This window comes from Macaca fascicularis, chromosome 8 (assembly GCF_037993035.2).
Source record: "Macaca fascicularis isolate 582-1 chromosome 8, T2T-MFA8v1.1".
Taxonomy (NCBI): domain Eukaryota; kingdom Metazoa; phylum Chordata; class Mammalia; order Primates; family Cercopithecidae; genus Macaca; species Macaca fascicularis.
The window spans coordinates 111,239,526-111,256,133 of NC_088382.1; the positions used below are offsets into that span (position 1 = coordinate 111,239,526).

The following is a 16,608-nucleotide window of genomic DNA, read 5'->3' on the forward strand; positions in this document are numbered from 1 at the left end:
AATTACTGATTGATCATACCTTTTGTTTGAAAATAGTTTTATACATTTTCATTCAGTTATTTTAACCTGTAGAAGGGAAATGGTGAAAAAGAGGATTGTATGGGTTTTTCCAAAGCAGTTGTTTCCTGAAGTCGTGTTAAGAGGGTAATCTGTGGCAAGGAAAGAAATGGTTGAAAGAACCACTTATTTGTGTGAATATGTTTGTAAATATGCATAAAAACTGGGAAGGACTATGTCAACAAATACCTTGCCAATCAGAAAGTAGGTGGCATTTCCAATAGCTCCTATTTTGCATATCAGTCTAGTAAATATCAGTGCTAAGTAAAAGAAAATGGTTGGAGAATGTTGGATAAATGATAAGCATTTATTCCAAGTAAGTAGCGATGTCAAGAGGTTCTAGCAGGAAGTTACACATCCTGATGTTAAGAGTTGGAGTGGGGTGTGTCAGGAAACTCGTAAGGAAGAAATCTCACGGGTCCTGCAGGGTGTATTCATCGTAATTACTGTCAATTTATTTAACAAACTAGACCCGAAATCTTTTGCTGTAATTTGTCATCATTGTTGCACTCTAATTTCAAAATCCAAGTAAAACTGATTCCTGGGAGATTAAAAAGAGAAATAAAAGTTTAATTTGTATACTGTTCAAATGGGTGTGTAAATACAAATGCCCAATTTGACTTGTCCTTTCAGGCAAAAGAGTTGAGGGCTATTCCGTTTTAAAACCATGTATTTTTCTCATCACAGTCTAGAGTTTTCAAGAGATGGAATTCTGCACTATTTACAGTTCTCCAGCTTGATTTCTAATGAATCAATTAATTAATCAATTGTAATTAATCTCACATCTGTGAGAGTGCAGATGAAAATAAAGGGCTTTCCTAACCATACTTGGTATTAAGATACTTCTATTGAAATGCATGTGTTAATACATTTTTAAACTTCAGGATCTGTTTATATACCTACCTATATAGATACCTACATGCATATCTTTATGCTAACATTAAATTCTTTCACAATCTTTCGTGAAGATTTTGTGTTACTGCAAACAATAGCTACGCATGGAAAAACTGAGAAATAAAGCCACATTCTTAAAATACATGTACAGGAGCAACTTAAGTGTTAAATAAAAAACAAAGACAGCCATCACCTCTCAAGTGGTGGCAAAAATGATCACCATATTGGCAGGAATTTTTCAGATATATTTTCCAAATTTAACACTCTATAGTGAACATTTAGATGGAGGAAATTATTTTCAAATGACAAATTTAGTATTTGTAACGAATTATTCTCTTCTGGAAGAACTAGACTTTTGCACTTTAATAACAGTGGAAAGAATATTTTCTCAAAGTCTCAGGTCACAAAGAATCATAGAGGTGGAATACTTGGAAGGTCTTGCTCAAGGAGTGTTTTCTTTACTTTAATGGAATGTGTCGAAGCTTCCCGGGGTCACTGTGAAGTCAAAAGCTTTATTCTAGAAATAAGAATTGTGGTTCTCTTGAGTGGATTTATCAAAATTGTTTTGTCATGCTGATAGCTGGGCATTCTGGGCAGGAAATTTCTTTTGTAGAAGGGCCACCACCTGCTTTATAGATACTTTGTGTTTTACGTTAATTCTTTGGATTTGGCATATAAAAGAGTGCCTGAAAAATAACAAGCATGTGACTTTGCTAAATTCTACATTGAATATACAGGCTTACCTCATTTTATTGTGCTTTGCTTTATTATGTTTCACAGAAAGCAGGTTTTTACAAATGGAAGGTTTGTGACAACCCTGTATCGATCAAGTCTGTCAGCTCCATTTTGCCAACAGAATATGTTCGTGTCTCTGTGTCACATTTTGGTGATTCTCTCGACATTTGAAACATTTTCATTATTATTATATCTGTCATGTTTGCGATCAATGATCATTGGTGTTACTATTGTAATTGTTTGGGGCACCTCCAACTGCACCCATATAAGATGGTGAACTTAATTGATCAGGGTTGTGTGTGTTCTGATTGCTCCACCAACCAGCCATTCCCTAGTCTCTCTCCCTCTCTTCCTTTGGTCTTCCTATTGCCTGAGACGGAACAATATGAAACCAAGCCAATTAATAAACCTACAGTGGTCCCTGAGTGTTCAAGTGAAAGGAACAATTGCATCTCTCTCACTTTAATCAAAAGCTAGAAATAATTAAGCTTAGGGAGGAAGGCATATCAAAAGCTGACACAGGCCAAGAGCTGGGCCTCTTGTATCAGTTAGCCAAGGTGCGAATGCAAAGGAAAAGTTCTTGAAGGAAATTAAAAGTGCTACTCCAGTGAACACACAAATGATAAGAAAGTGAAACTGCCCTACTGCTGTTGTGGAGAAAGTTTTAGTGGTCTGGATAGAAGATTAAACCAGCCACAACATTCCCTTAGGCCAAAGCCTAATCCAGAGCAAGGCCCTAAGTCTTTTCAACTCTGTGAAAGTTGAGAGAGATGAGGAAGCTGCAGAAGAAAAGTTTGAAGCCAGCAGAGATCACTTCATAAGATTCAAGCAAAGAAACCATCTCCATAACATAAATGTGCAAGATTAAACAGCAAGTGCTGATGTAGAAGCTGCAGCAAGTTATGCAGAAGATGTAACTAAGATCATTGATTAAGGTGGCTATACTAAACAACAGATTTTCATTGTAGAGCAAATAGCCTTCTATTGGGAGATGTCACCTAGGACTTTCATAGCTAGAGAGAAGTCAATGCCTGACTTTGAAACCTCAAAGGAGAGGCTGACTTTCTCATTAGGGGCTAACGCAGCTGCTGTCTTTAAGTTGAAGTCAGTGCTTATTTACCATTCCAAAAATCCTAGGGTCCTTAAAAATCTTGCTATATCTGGTCTGCTTGTGCTCTGTAAACAAAACAACAAAGCCTGGATGACAGCTTATGTGTTTCTGGTGGGCTTAATTTTAAGCCCACTGTTGAGACCTACTGCTCAGGAAAAGAAAGATCCCTTTTAATTGACAATGTTCCCAGTCACCTAAGAGCTCTGGTGGAGATGTACAAAAAGATAAATATTGTTTTCATGCCTGCTAACACAACAACATCCATTCTGCAGTCCATGGATCGAGGAATAATTTTAATTTTCCAGTCTTTTTATTTAAGAAATGTGTTTGGTAAGTCTGTTGCTGCTATAGATAGTGATTCCACTGATGGTTCTGGGCAAAGTAAGTTGAAGTCCTTTTGGAAAGAATTCACCATTTTAGATGCCATTAAAATCATTCGTGATTCATGGGAGGAGGTCAAAATATTAGCATTAACAGGAGTTTGGAAGAAGTTGATTCCAGCCCTCATGGATGACTTTGAGGTGTTCAATACCTCAGTAGAGGAAGTAACTGCAGATGTGATGGAAACAGCAAGATTAGAACTAGAAGTGGAGCCTAAAGATGTGATTGAATTGCTGCAATCTCATAAGAAACATGTAAGGAGTTGCATCTTATGGATGAGCAAAGAAAGTGAGATAGAATCTACTGCTGGTGAAGAGGCTGTGAACACTGTTGGAATGACAACAAAGAATTTAGAATATTACATAAACTTAGTTGATAAAGCAGCAGCAGTGCTTGGGAGGATTGATTCCAATTTTGAAAGAAGTCCTACTGTGGGTAAAGTGCTATCAGACAGCATCACATGTTATAGAGAAATCTTTCCTGAAAGGAAGAGTTAATTGATGCATCAAACTTCATTTTTGTCTTATTGTAAGAAATTGTTACAGCCACCCCAACCAGCAACCCACCTTGATCAGTCAGCAGCTATCAACATCAAGGTAAGACCATTTATTAGCAAAAAGATTGCAACTTGCTAAAGCTTCAGTGTGTATTTTTTTAGCAATGAAGTATTTTTAAATTAAGATATATACATTTTTAAGACATAATGCTACTGCACACTTGATACACTATAGTGCAAACATAACCTCTCTATTCACTGGGAAATAAAAAAAAAGTGTTGCTCTTTTTATTTCAATATTTCTTTTTTATGGGGGTCTGGAACTGAACCTATAGTACCTCTGAGGTATGCTTCTGTATAAATCTTGAAACAGATTAATTATTTTCCCTTTCCTCATAAATAGTACAAAATAAAACATTAACTCAGAAATCAAATTCCTTGACCCAACTTGGGGTGTTTCTGGGGGCAGCTATAATTTATACAGGTTAACAAAATCTAAATTTTATTTCTATTAAATGTTATATTGTACAGAGCCCCAAGCACGTAGAAAAATGCCTTACATGGACCCAATTAAAAAAATAGCTCCTATTACAGACTTTAGTATTTTAAAGAACCCCTTTGCTTATGTTTCACATCCAATTGAAGATTGTATCTGTGCATTTAGCACTTCATTTTTTGAAAATATGTTTTCTAGCACAAAACTGTACAAAACCTTTATATATCAGGAAGAGATTTCCCTAGCAGATAGTTTTATATTTTATTCCCCTTTTGCTGTGAATTTCCATGATCTGCAAGTGTCAATGACAATTCAAAACTTCATATGAAGCACTATAAAATTCTCCCCTTTGGTAGTAAGTAAAATAATTATTTCATTTGGTAGTTTTTAAAATATAAAAATGCACATTTAAATGATCTGGTTAAAATATTAAGCTATTTCAATTCTATTGTGTAAAGCTCTTAGAAATTCCCTGGCACAGAGTTAGCTATTATTACTCATTCTCCAAAAATTAGTTTAAAGCCATAAGCCATCTCTTTTGTGAAGCCTTCATTGACCATAAATTCTCACTGTGTCATGGCATCATGCTGGCCAGAATTGGGAATCTGCTTTTCTACAAAAGCCAATTTGATAAGCAAAAAATATCTCTCGTTGTCCTGTAATAATTCAAACCGTGTGTGTGTCTTTGTGAATTGCCTATTTCATGACTCTTGTCCATTGTTCTATTAGTATGTTAGCTGTTTTTAAAATTTGAATCATTATTTATATATTAAGGATTTGACATTTTATGTGATATTTTACTGCAAGTATTTTTGCCAACCTTTCCTTTGTCTTTTAATTGATTTGTTTGCATACAGAAGGATTAAATTTTTATATTGTTAAATCTATCTGTTTTATATGTGATGATTTGGGGACAATTTTGGAAGGGTGAAAGGTTGCTGGCCATTCTATGCATTGCTGCTCCCTAAATATGCCACCACAATGGGCAAGAACTGTAAACATGAATCTGAAACTTAGGGAAGGAGTTTAGGTGGGAGATGTTGATCAGAGTGTCACCTACCTAGTGCCTTGTGAAAACGAAGATACAGATTAATTCTTCCACGGCAAGAGTAGAGATAGAGCAAGGAAAAGGAATCCATTTTGGAATGTCTGTATTTGGGGGATAAGGAAAAGAAAATGAGTTAGCAAAGCTCATAGAGAGAAATAACCAAAGAGAAAAGATAGGGCATCATTATAGGCCATGAAGTAAAGAGATATAGGGTGGTGGTCAAATGGTTAAGTAGGATGCGATTTGGCGATTTGGCAAGAGGAGCCCATGAAAAAGGCAAATTGCAAAAACAAAGGAGCAAACAGGAGTTTAATAGACTAAACATTTTTCTATTTGGTTGAATGAGCACTCTCTCTAAGAACATATGGAAATATTAAAACAAAAACAAAAACCATACTTACATGTACAAAGTAGTCCTACATCTTGTGTGGTTTCCTTATGGCTTCTTTCATTTCCACCACTGTAATAATTTTTTAAAGTTTAAAAGGAAAGCAAAGGAAACATTTTATAGGGAATTCACACTTTAAAACCCTCTCCATGCCTAGGAATAAATATAATGGGTCAATGATTCATCTTCTGACATTTTATTATAATCACTAAAGTCACTTAATGGGTTTCATTGGTTTAGCGAACTGTGTTGATTTTTTCCATATGGATTCAAAACTGAATTTCTTTAAATAGGAAAGATACCAAAAAAGGAGAGAAAATCTGGGAGAGGCAGGATCACTCACAGGACACAAATGTGCTATAGACTTATGAGTGGTCTTGGCTTTCAGAACCAAAGCCCAACCTTGCCAGAGGAATAGAAATGGGGCTGCCTGGTTTCCTTCTCCCCTGTATTGTTTCATATCCTCATGACTTATGTGTGACATGACTTTTGCATGCTCTGCTAATATGCCTGGCATTGTCTGTATTTTTTTTTTCCTATCAGGGAGCAGAAAGAAAAATCCGAGATGAAGAGCGGAAGCAGAACAGGAAGAAAGGGAAAGGCCAGGCCTCCCAAACTCAATGTAACAGCTGTGAGTTTCACTGAGACTAATGTTGCTTTCTAAAGACTGCAGGTGGGCTGTGTCCACTGGGGGAACAGGTGGAAGAAATGGGTTGCAGGTAAAACTACATACATGCAAGGCATGGTTTGCCTTCCCCTGGCAGTGGAGACAGGGTGATTGATTATCCCTGTGAAAAGCAAATAGAATCACATGAGCACAGTGTGTTTGAGCTAGGAAGGACTTTGCAATAACGTGGAGACCAGCATCCTCCTTCTGCAGACAAGGAATCTTGGGTGCATGAAGGGATAGGAGGGTGTGAGGGGCGTTGAGCTTCACCTCAGGAGTGCTCACTTGAAGTCCATGCTCCTTCTGGTTTTGCTGGGATGAGGTGGTGGGAGGTGTCAAAGTGTGTTCACATCTATGGTATTCAGAAAGCTTCCTAGGAGAAAATTGTGGACTTTAAGACTAGGACTTAGAATTGAGAGTTCTTAGTCATATATGACTCTCTCATTTATGAGTTTTGTGATCCCATCCAGCCTCTGATGGAAAGTTGGCCGCCATACCTTTACAGAAGAAGAGTGACATCACCTACTTCAAAACCATGCCTGATCTCCACTCACAGCCAGTTCTCTTCATACCTGATGTTCACTTTGCAAACCTGCAGAGGACTGGACAGGTATGACCTACCAGCTAACTCCCACCTCCCATCCATCCACAGGGAACGTAGGGCCTTAAGATAGAAGAATTTCAAGACAGTGTTGACCTTAAAAATAACTTACCTTCCATTCACTAGAGAAAAAGTCAATGTCATTCCCTATAGTAAATGCATTTTTATAGAAAGGAATGTCTCAGGAGAGGAAACTAAGTCGAAGAGGAGAGTAAGCTGGTATTAGTGAAGTATTGACAAAGCGTGGAAGAGAAAGAAAGCGAGAAGGCTGATAACCTGTAAGTTTTGTTCTGTCAGCTTTGTCATGGCGGGGATTATCCTGACACAATAGAGCTCCACCTAATGGTGGGAAGTTAAACTGCACCTATAACTTCATAAAGTTGCACAAGGGGAGTCTCAGCTTAAATAAAACTCATTCAACAAATTTTCGCTTAGTAAATAAAAAGTTCCCATTTAATAGGTAAATCATTTCACATCAAAATAAAAATGAGGTTGTAGACAAGCCCCCTTAAGAAATAATTTCTGTCTTCTAGTTATATCTACAAGTGAAACGAAATATTTCAAACTAACGTAAATGTCCAATAATTAACTCACTATGGTAGCTCAAGTTGATGGAATATTATGCAGTCACTAAAATTTTAATTATGGAAACTACGTAGCAACATGGGACCTAGTTATGATAATGTTCAGTGGAAAAAAAAATGTAGAATAGTAATTTGTGTTCATATTATGATCCCAAAACATGTAACTGAATTTGAAGGGAGCAAGAAAAATTGCAACACTTTTTACAGGGTTATGAGATATGGCTGATTTTTTGTTTTTGTTTTTAGTATTATTTCTGTTATGTGATTAAAAAAAATTGTGTGAAAAAGGAAAAAAATAATTATTTCCTTAGCATTAACCAGAATTGTTTTTCACCAAATCAATTGGGTTTTAATGAATTATTGATTCGATGAGTTTTCTTTTAAACCCAAAGTTCTTTGAGGAAACATCTGTTTTGAGAAATAGGAGTATACTGACACATTTAAGTTTTTCTTCCATTCTAAGCATGCAGACACTCATTGGAATTGACCTTAGTGTAGGAAGAGAAATCACTACTGGCTTTACTTTCTCTTTTAGATGTATTTTGCCCCCCAGTATTCTGTGTTCTTTCATTAGATTCATGAGACAGAGCAACTCTACAACCACAGCTTTTTTCTTGTTATTCATGACCCAACATGGTAATAAAATGCCTATAGCTGTTTCTGAAAACACATTAACACTAAAAACTGATTTAACATTTTCATCCTGTCTTACTTGTTGGATAAGAACAAGGACACAAAGTGGGGAGGAGGAATTTTATAATTTATCAAGATAAGCATGCCAGTACCTATTTTTTTTTAATTCCTAAGACCATGGTGATGATTTGTGTCTGCACTGTCTGTGCCCCATGGGATTTTATGGAGCTAGGTTTCCATGCCTTCCAGAAGAAGGGATAATTGAGTTAAATTGTTCTTATTGTTTAGTTTACTGTCATGACTCTGGCCTCAGTTCCATGTCAAAGCTAACAACCTGACCTGTTCTCTTGGCAAGATTTCTCCAAAATACACGAAGTGTAAATTAATCTGAGGAGGAAAAGTGGCCCTATCTGGCTGCTCTTGACTGTCAGTCCACTGACCTATCCTGCCCCCAGGTGTCATGAGCCCGGCTGTCAGCCTGAGGCAGAATCAGAAGGAAAGTGCAGATGTTTCAGTCTGTTGGTTTCAGCATTTGCCAGGCAGCCCAGTCAGCACCCCCCTGTATATCCTGCTTGTATATCCCGCTGTATATCTGAAGGCCTTCCTCTGAGCTCTCAGCCTTCTCCCATGGCCTTGGATTCGGAGAGGAGGATCAATGAAGAAGCCTGCCCTGAGTTTCTGGTAACAAAGGAACACACTCAGCTGTCCCTAGAACAACCTGTGACTATCCTGTGATTGATCAGCTAGCTTAGCTGAAGGAAAGGAGCTTGGACAGTGGCTAGGGACTTTCAGACTGCCTTTTCTCCAAAAAGCTAGATGCCTGGGAGATCTTTTCAAAGACAGGAGGGAAGAGGCAGTGCCATGGCCTGAGATTCGGGGATGGAGCAGAGATTGGCTAACTTTGACCTGCAAAACAAGAGCCAGCGGTGGCAGGTCAATGGATATGGCTGGTTTCCCTTAAGTGGGTAGAAAGAGAAAGGGGAGCAAGAGAGACGCAAGGATTTGTAGCATCTCAAAAACCACTGCAGTCCTGAGACTTGCTAAAATCAGCTGCATTGCAGCTGTACACAACTGCAGGGCCAGCAGCCCTGTGGTTCTCATGGGCAGTGAGGGACTCCCAAGCTATGCTGAAGCTACAGGGCAGCAGTCCTTGTTCACTCAAGGACACGACTTGGGGAGTGGGTATTTCGCTGTCAGGCTACCTGCCCCCCACCTCTCCCATTATCTCATTGATTCACATGTGGATTGAAATATTCTTGAGACACTCATCAAAACTATTATGAAGGAATAAATCCAATGTGCAGGCACTATGGAGCCCTTCAGTCTCACTCACCTGATATTGAAGCCCTGATATTCAGGCTGTTTTTGTCTGGATGCCTTTAAAGGTCATGTGATTAGGCGAGATTGGGAAAAATGGTGGGATGCAGAGGCATTGTCTTTTTAGATAATGTCTACTTTGCTTGCATCAACCTTCTTCAAAGCTCTTGAACCCAAGGAGGACTCCTCTCCTCTCTCACACACTCAGAAACCATTTCTTGCACTGTTGTTTGTAAAAAAAAAAAAAAACTTTTTCCAAATCATAGGAGTTATTGATAAGGATTCAGATTCCTGAGTTCCATCCTTGATCTTTTGAGTTAAAATTCCCCAAGTGAGTTCCAGGAATTTTTATTTACGATAAAGTCTCCAGATATTTTTATGCACTCTAAAGTTTGAAAAACATGCTCTAAAAATTAAGTTAGTGCAATGGGCCCAATAGCTGACATGGTAGAAATAGTGGGTCCTTGTGAGCAAGGAGGAGAAATGACAAAGAAGGGACAGTGATGTAAAGAACATTCTGGAGGGTGGGAAAACACCTAAGAGAAGGCTGCTTCCATCTTTGAGTCACCAACCAACTTTGCAGAGGCCAGTAGTCAGGCCAGATAGATGCACTATGCCACGTTTAAAGAAAGCAGCAAAACACAAGCCAACATGGGGAACTTTATCAAAATAATCCAGTTGCATGGCCAGTGGAATGCCCCAGCCTCCTTCACTTAGGTGGGTTACTCCATATTCATGAAATTAAGCAGTCCTATTCCTTGTACATCCCAATGACAGTTGCTCTGAATGCCATGCTGAGACTTCTGGTGGGAAGAAAAAACTTACCTCCTCTGTTTTCTGTTTAAGAAGAAACTAAGTATGCAATACAAAGATCCTTCCAAAGACGGGAGAGAAGAGGCAGTGCCATGGCCTTAGATTTGGGGATGGAGCAGAGATTGGCTAACTTTGACCTGCAAAACAAGAGCCAGCAGTGGCAGGCCAGTGGATATGGCTGGTTTCCCTTAAGTGGGTAGAAAGAGAAAGGGGAGCAAGAGAGACGAAAGGATTTGTAGCATCTCAAAAACCACTGCAGTCAAAAACCACCATAGCCATTAAAAAATTAAGAGGACAAATTCCTGTAGAAATCTGAGCTAATGACTAGAATGACTCATTCCCGGAGAGTTCCAGGTAACCAGTCTTGTTTTGTAACTAGATCTAGGCTTGAAGGCATCCCAGGAACTGCCAAGAGCCTTTGAGAAGGTTTGCAGGGAGGTTGTCTATCTAGACACAGCTGTTTCTCACCCAGGCAGAGGCAGGGACAGTGACTAATGTACTAGAATCAGAGGTTACTTTTGAGTTAATATGTAAATACCTGATACTAACTCACTCAAACACACTCAAACACACTCAAACACAATAGTCCTGTTCTTCACTCAAACACAACAGTCCTGACACACACAGATAAAGATGACAAAAGACTCACAATTAATGTTTACAGATAATTGGGTCAAGAGGACATATATACATAGCAGATGCCCTCTGGATTTCTCCCATGGTTCTTTCTATAAAATAATAAGGATGCTTCATAATTTCTTTAATCTGATTCTGCCTTCTGCCATGCCAACTACCTAAAGTCTGTCTTTGGAGATCTTCCTTCTGGCCAGGAACACTTTCCAGAGCTAAATGACCTTTCCTGGCCTGAAGACTGTTGACTCCTAAATTTCTGTGGTTGCAGGGATGCCAAGATACCCTGAGCCCCTTTGGGGAGTAAGTAGACAGGCCTACTTACCGTCACACTGCTCTCTTACCCCACTCTCCATCCCCCATTTGATCCACAGGCAAGCTGATTCCAGACACTGTGCTACACAGGGGGCAGGAAAGGACCCACCCTGCAAAGCCAGAGCCTTTGTAAACAATGGATTTTAGATCCCACCAAAATATCTCCTTAATGTCAAGAGTAAGATTTGGCTTAATGCCATAGTTAATCTAATCCGACTGACTTTAGCTAGAAATAATCAGATTTCCAATCTTATTTTATTAAAATCTAGGAATTAACTCCATGGAGATTATAAGGAGGTTAAATATGGATTTCCTTAGAAATACACACACACACACACACACACACACACACACACACACAGCATCATTAAACAGATTAGTCTTTTGCCTTTTTAAGAGACAGTTTATGCCTTAGGAAAGTCTGTACATCACGTAATATTTTTTCCATTTCTTCTCTCTGACCTACAGTAAGCCTATTGTTTTGTTCCACAGGTGTATTACAATGCGGATGATGAACGAGAAGGGTAAGACACTCGGTTCTTTCATTTCAATGCTCCAAGTCAGCGCATGTCAGTGGTAATGGCTCTTCCAGCACTGGATAACCCTAGGCAGGAAGTGAAACCCTCCTCTCACCTCAGGACTCACAGCTGAGAGACGCTTGATTCTGGGAACCATCTGGGAGGGAGGCTGGGGGCTGGAGGAATGAATAACTTTCTGCTTCCAGGATTCTTTCCCCACCCGCTTCCTCCCTATGACCCACCCCTTTGAATAACTAGCTGTTTTTCTAAGGGACCCATTCCTTCCATTCCATCCTTTCATCAATAATCCAGTTGGTGAAATCTTCTTGGTAGTTCTTCTTACCTATTGTTTGGCCCCAACACAAGATCAAGATGAGCTTGAGGCAAGACTCAAAGATGACAGCCTACCCTACTTCCGGTACTGTCTGGGATGCACACACAACCCTCAAATCCCTCTCCCTGAGAAGAAGTTAGCCCGGCAGGCCAGTAGTGAGGCTGGTTTGAATATCATTTGGACTGAGAGCCTTTTCAATTGTGGGTAAGAGACAGTCACAGAGATGCCCAATGTCTCCACATCCTGAATGTGGTCCTGCAGGCTTTCAGGAGCAGCCAGATCTTCAAATTGCTTTCTCACCATTAATTTAGTTTGTAGACTCAGAATTTTAGGGCCAAAAGGAAACTTTAAGGTCATTTAACTGACCTCCCCTCGTAGATGATGGTAACAGCTATACCACCTATTTGACAAGCAGTCAGCCATTTTCTACTTGAAAATTCCCAGTGATGGAGAGTTCATGTGTGTGAGATAGCTCATCACACTATTGGACAATTCCAGCTCTTAGGGAGTTCTTTTGTCTGTTGAGCTGATGTCTACCTTCTTTTGACTTCTACCATTGGTCTTAGCTCTGCTCTCTGGATAAGTCTCATCTTCCCTCATCATTCAAACATCCCCTTCCTCCCTACAACTGTTCTTGGTAAAACATAGTTTTACTTCTCAACATCTTAATTTCCCTCCCAGGTATACTACTAAATTTGTTAGTAGTCTCCTTAAAATTGGCTGGATCAGAATAAATATATGTTCTGAACCACATGAGTTGCAGATTATATTGGAAGATTTCTTCTTAGGACCTGGATGCTATTTTATACTCAAAGCAATCTAGAACTACATGCATTTTCAATAGCTACTTTATGTTCTTGGTTGCATTACATATGTGTCACTAAAATCTTTACATCTTTTTTCTTCAAGCTACAGTCAAACCAGGGCTTCCCTATTCTTATATAATTAATATATTTACTTACAAAACATTTCACAGTTGGCAAAATGGAGCAGATATTGCTGAGTTTATTCCTAGAGCAGAGGTTGGCAAACTATAGCCAGAGGACCAAATCAGGCCCACTGCCTGTTTTAGTATCGTCTGCAAACTACAAATGGTTTTTACATTTTTTTCAATGGTTGAAAAGAATTCAAAAGAAGAATAATATTGTGTGACATGAAAATTAAATAAAATCCAAGTGTTCTTAAGTAAAGTGCTACTGGAAACAGCTGTGTCAATTCATTTATGTATTGTCTGTGGCATCTTTGCTGCTACAGCAGCAGAGTTGAATAGTTACAACAGAGACCATATGGCCTGCAAAGTCTAAATATTGCCTGCCCCTTTGCAGAAGAAGTTTGCCACCTTCTATCCTAAAAGACAGAAAATCTCAAAGGAGTCAAATGATTCCCTAGCTGATGAGGAGCAGAACCTCATCCAGCACTTAACCTCTAAATTCTGAGTTCTAAATCTTCTAAATACCTAATTAGACTGTTCTTTCTATCTTGGCACATACATAATATATTCCCAGTGGTTAGAATGAACAGAAATGACTAGCACTGTCAATTCTAATCAGTAATTCCCATGTTTAATGAGGCACAATGTGGAGTCACAGAAACAACATTGACTCTGAGCTCAGGAAGCCCGAGTTCCACTCCTGGGCTACCGCTTACTAATGTAAAGCCTTGGGCCAGCTCCTTGATCTCTGGGCTTTGGTTTCCTTAATTTGACATTGAGGATCTTGCATAAGATCTCGAAGATTCCATCCAACAGTAACATGCTATTGTTTTCATGGGAAAACTTAGTATTATGAGTGAGAAGGGTCTGAGATCCTGAAAGCTCCTTGATGTGCAGACCTCAGTTGTAAATCTCTCTCACCTCAAACTGTCCTTCCTTGCAAGCTGACTGCAGTTAGATGGCCATCGACCTACTTGTAACTCCATTGGTTTGGCTTCTCTGTCTTGGCTCACCCTGTGTTATTGTACAAACATGAGGCCCAAGGCCTGCATCTTTTGCTCTTACATATCACACTAGAGTTTGAATGAGTGACATGAATAGTGTTGGAGCCTGAGTGTTAAGACATGGTAGGTGTGTGGCTATAGTGATGTGTAAAAGTAATAATTAACATGACTGGATACCTTGGCTAGGCACTGTGCTAAGTGCTTTATGCAAGATCTCATTGAATTCTCCCAGACTTCCCATGACTCCCATTTTATAATGAGGACACTGAGGCTTCAAGAGATTAGGAGACTTGTTCAAAGACACACAGCTGGTAAGTGATAGAGGCAGGATTTAAACCTGGGTCTCGCTGTATTTCCCATCACTGGCTTTTAGCCATGATGCTCTACTGTCTAATCCTCTTAATTCTCAAACTGCGGCTACAAAGTAGGCATCAAGAGACAGGCCCTCGCTGAGATAGCTTTCCGGCCTTCACAAAGGCACACCCTTGGTTCATTCCTTGGAGTGTAGGACCTAGACTGTGACAAGCCCAGATGAGTGTGTCTAGCAGAGGGGAGCAGATCTGAGGCCACCATAAGTGTTCACCTAACCTTAAGGAGTGCCAGCTTCACGGGTATTTGTACAACTTCCATCAGGACTGCTCATTGGCCACATTCTTTCCTCTCCCTGCCATGTTGATTAATACATTAATTAATGCTCACATTCGTGTTCAAGTATGCAAATGAGTGCTTAAAATCATCACTCACACAATGACCAGACTGAGGATATAACACACAAGAGCCCCTCTCCTGGTAACCCCACAATCACGCAGATGTGTTGACTTCTCTGCATTTCTAGTCTGGTAGGCAGGGAATATGGCAGTTAGAAATAGAGTCTTTTGGACAGCAGTTCTCAATGCCAGGTCTCTTGCTGCACAATCAGATCACTTGGGGTTTTAAAAAATATCATGTTAGTCAGCCATAATTTGAATCTGGTTTTGATCTTAGAAGTTCTTAACTTAAAATAGCAATCTTTTAGAGTCTCATTTTTCTCATCTAACAGCAGGATAATAATACCCACCTGCTAGCGTTATTATAAGCATTAATGTAAAGAATGTCCTGACACATGGAATTTGATTTTTTTTTAAGTCATAGCTATTGTTATTGTTAAGATTCCTATTCCGACCATGAAAAAAATGATACTTAATTGAGAAATGGAAGAGAGGGAGATAGAGATGAAAAGAAAGAAGAAGCTAAACAAATACTTTTTCCATAGAGAATAGTCCTTTAATGTGGAATTTATGGATGTCTCTTACGGAGAAAGAGGGGCAGGCTTTAAACCCCCTGAAATAATATGCAAGTTGATATGCAAATAGCATGCATGATGATAAATTCTATTTCCATTATTTTTGGAGATCTGGTCTTCATCTACATCTGGCCTCTGGTTTCTTGGAAACCCCTCTTGCTCTGATCCTCTGTCCTCAGTGGGTCCCGCTGAGGTCCTCTTTTTCCAGCCTGCAGCAAGACCCCTTCAAGTCAAGCAGCTCTGTGGCTTCTACACTGCATTTGGGGCACTAGGATCCTTGTAAGATTGGGTGATCGTGTGTTCAGAGGTCAGTGGTTTCTCTTCAAGATCTTACCATTTCCAGGCTGCTTGGGATGCTCAGACCGCAACTCTCTCCAAGAATTTATTTTCTCCCATGCTTCTTAAAGGCACACCACATACCATTATCTCCCTTGGAACCACCATGTATAATCTCGTCAATGGTTGAGACTTTAGGAAAACAAGAGCCAGAAGAAGGTAAACGTTGGACAGGTCACCCCCAAGGTTGGTCTCACACCATTCTGAGAGTTGGCTTCTGAAGTGACTTCACTCATGAGGCTCTGAGTGTCTGCAGCAGAGGGCCCTGCCTCTCCTGCAGGAGGGAGGTCCTGTAGACACTGCCAGACTAAACCATGAGCTCGATCATAGTGTTGTTGAGAATAGGAGACCAAGATCCTGCTCATCTTCCATGGAATCAAACATTTTGGCGAGAATTTATTGCCTTTTTGGGGAGTCAGAGATTATTAACCAATCAACAGTGAGTGCATTTAATCAACATAATGTTAAATCTAAAAACTCATCACTCTGTGTTTATTATCAGTTTTTATGGGATTACAAAATAAAATTCTTCTAGAGTCCTGTACTATTTCTCTTAGAGGAATGATTTTCCAGAGAATCAAGTGCTTTTCTTTGATAAAGTTGCCAGGGATGCCAAGCAAACCATGAAACGTAGGAGGTGGTGGATTATGCATTACCAAATATACCTGAATATAAAGTGATTAAAAATAGTGGGCAATGTCCCCAATTTCCCAAGGAGAAGATGAAGACATAAAGTTTTGAGGCCAGTCTAAATAGGTAAACCTTTATAGATATAGCCAAAAGAGTCAATGATTTACTGATACTACCTTTTGCTAATTTAATTACACATACATTTAAATAAAAACATGTTGTATAGTTTAGAAATATCTATCACATTTTGTGAAATACGCTTACTGAAATTCTTCACAATTCACCTTCAACATTAGGTCCTTTCTCATCACTGAAGTTACTTTTTACCTCAAATAACTGATATAAATGTTATATGTGGGTCTGTTTCTACTGTCTGTTTTTCTTTTGGTCCTGTTTATTAGTCCGCT

At 39.3% G+C, this 16,608-nt stretch overlaps 1 protein-coding gene across 10 annotated transcripts in view; it reads left to right on the top strand.

Annotated features, from left to right (window-relative positions):
* GRHL2 (grainyhead like transcription factor 2) overlaps positions 1–16,608 on the top strand; it is a 184,709-nt gene that overhangs the window by 137,714 nt on the left and 30,387 nt on the right. For 5 of the 10 annotated variants that reach the window (XM_065519483.2, XM_045399187.3, XM_045399189.3 and 2 more), the window contains exons 10-13: positions 3,712–3,774; positions 6,150–6,237; positions 6,744–6,883; positions 11,659–11,690. In XM_065519483.2, coding sequence (XP_065375555.1) covers positions 3,712–3,774; positions 6,150–6,237; positions 6,744–6,883; positions 11,659–11,690 — 323 coding nt within the window. The remainder of the gene's footprint in view (positions 1–3,711; positions 3,775–6,149; positions 6,238–6,743; positions 6,884–11,658; positions 11,691–16,608) is intronic. The other 5 variants (XM_073999234.1, XM_065519484.2, XM_015455089.4 and 2 more) reach the window with 1 other exon arrangement.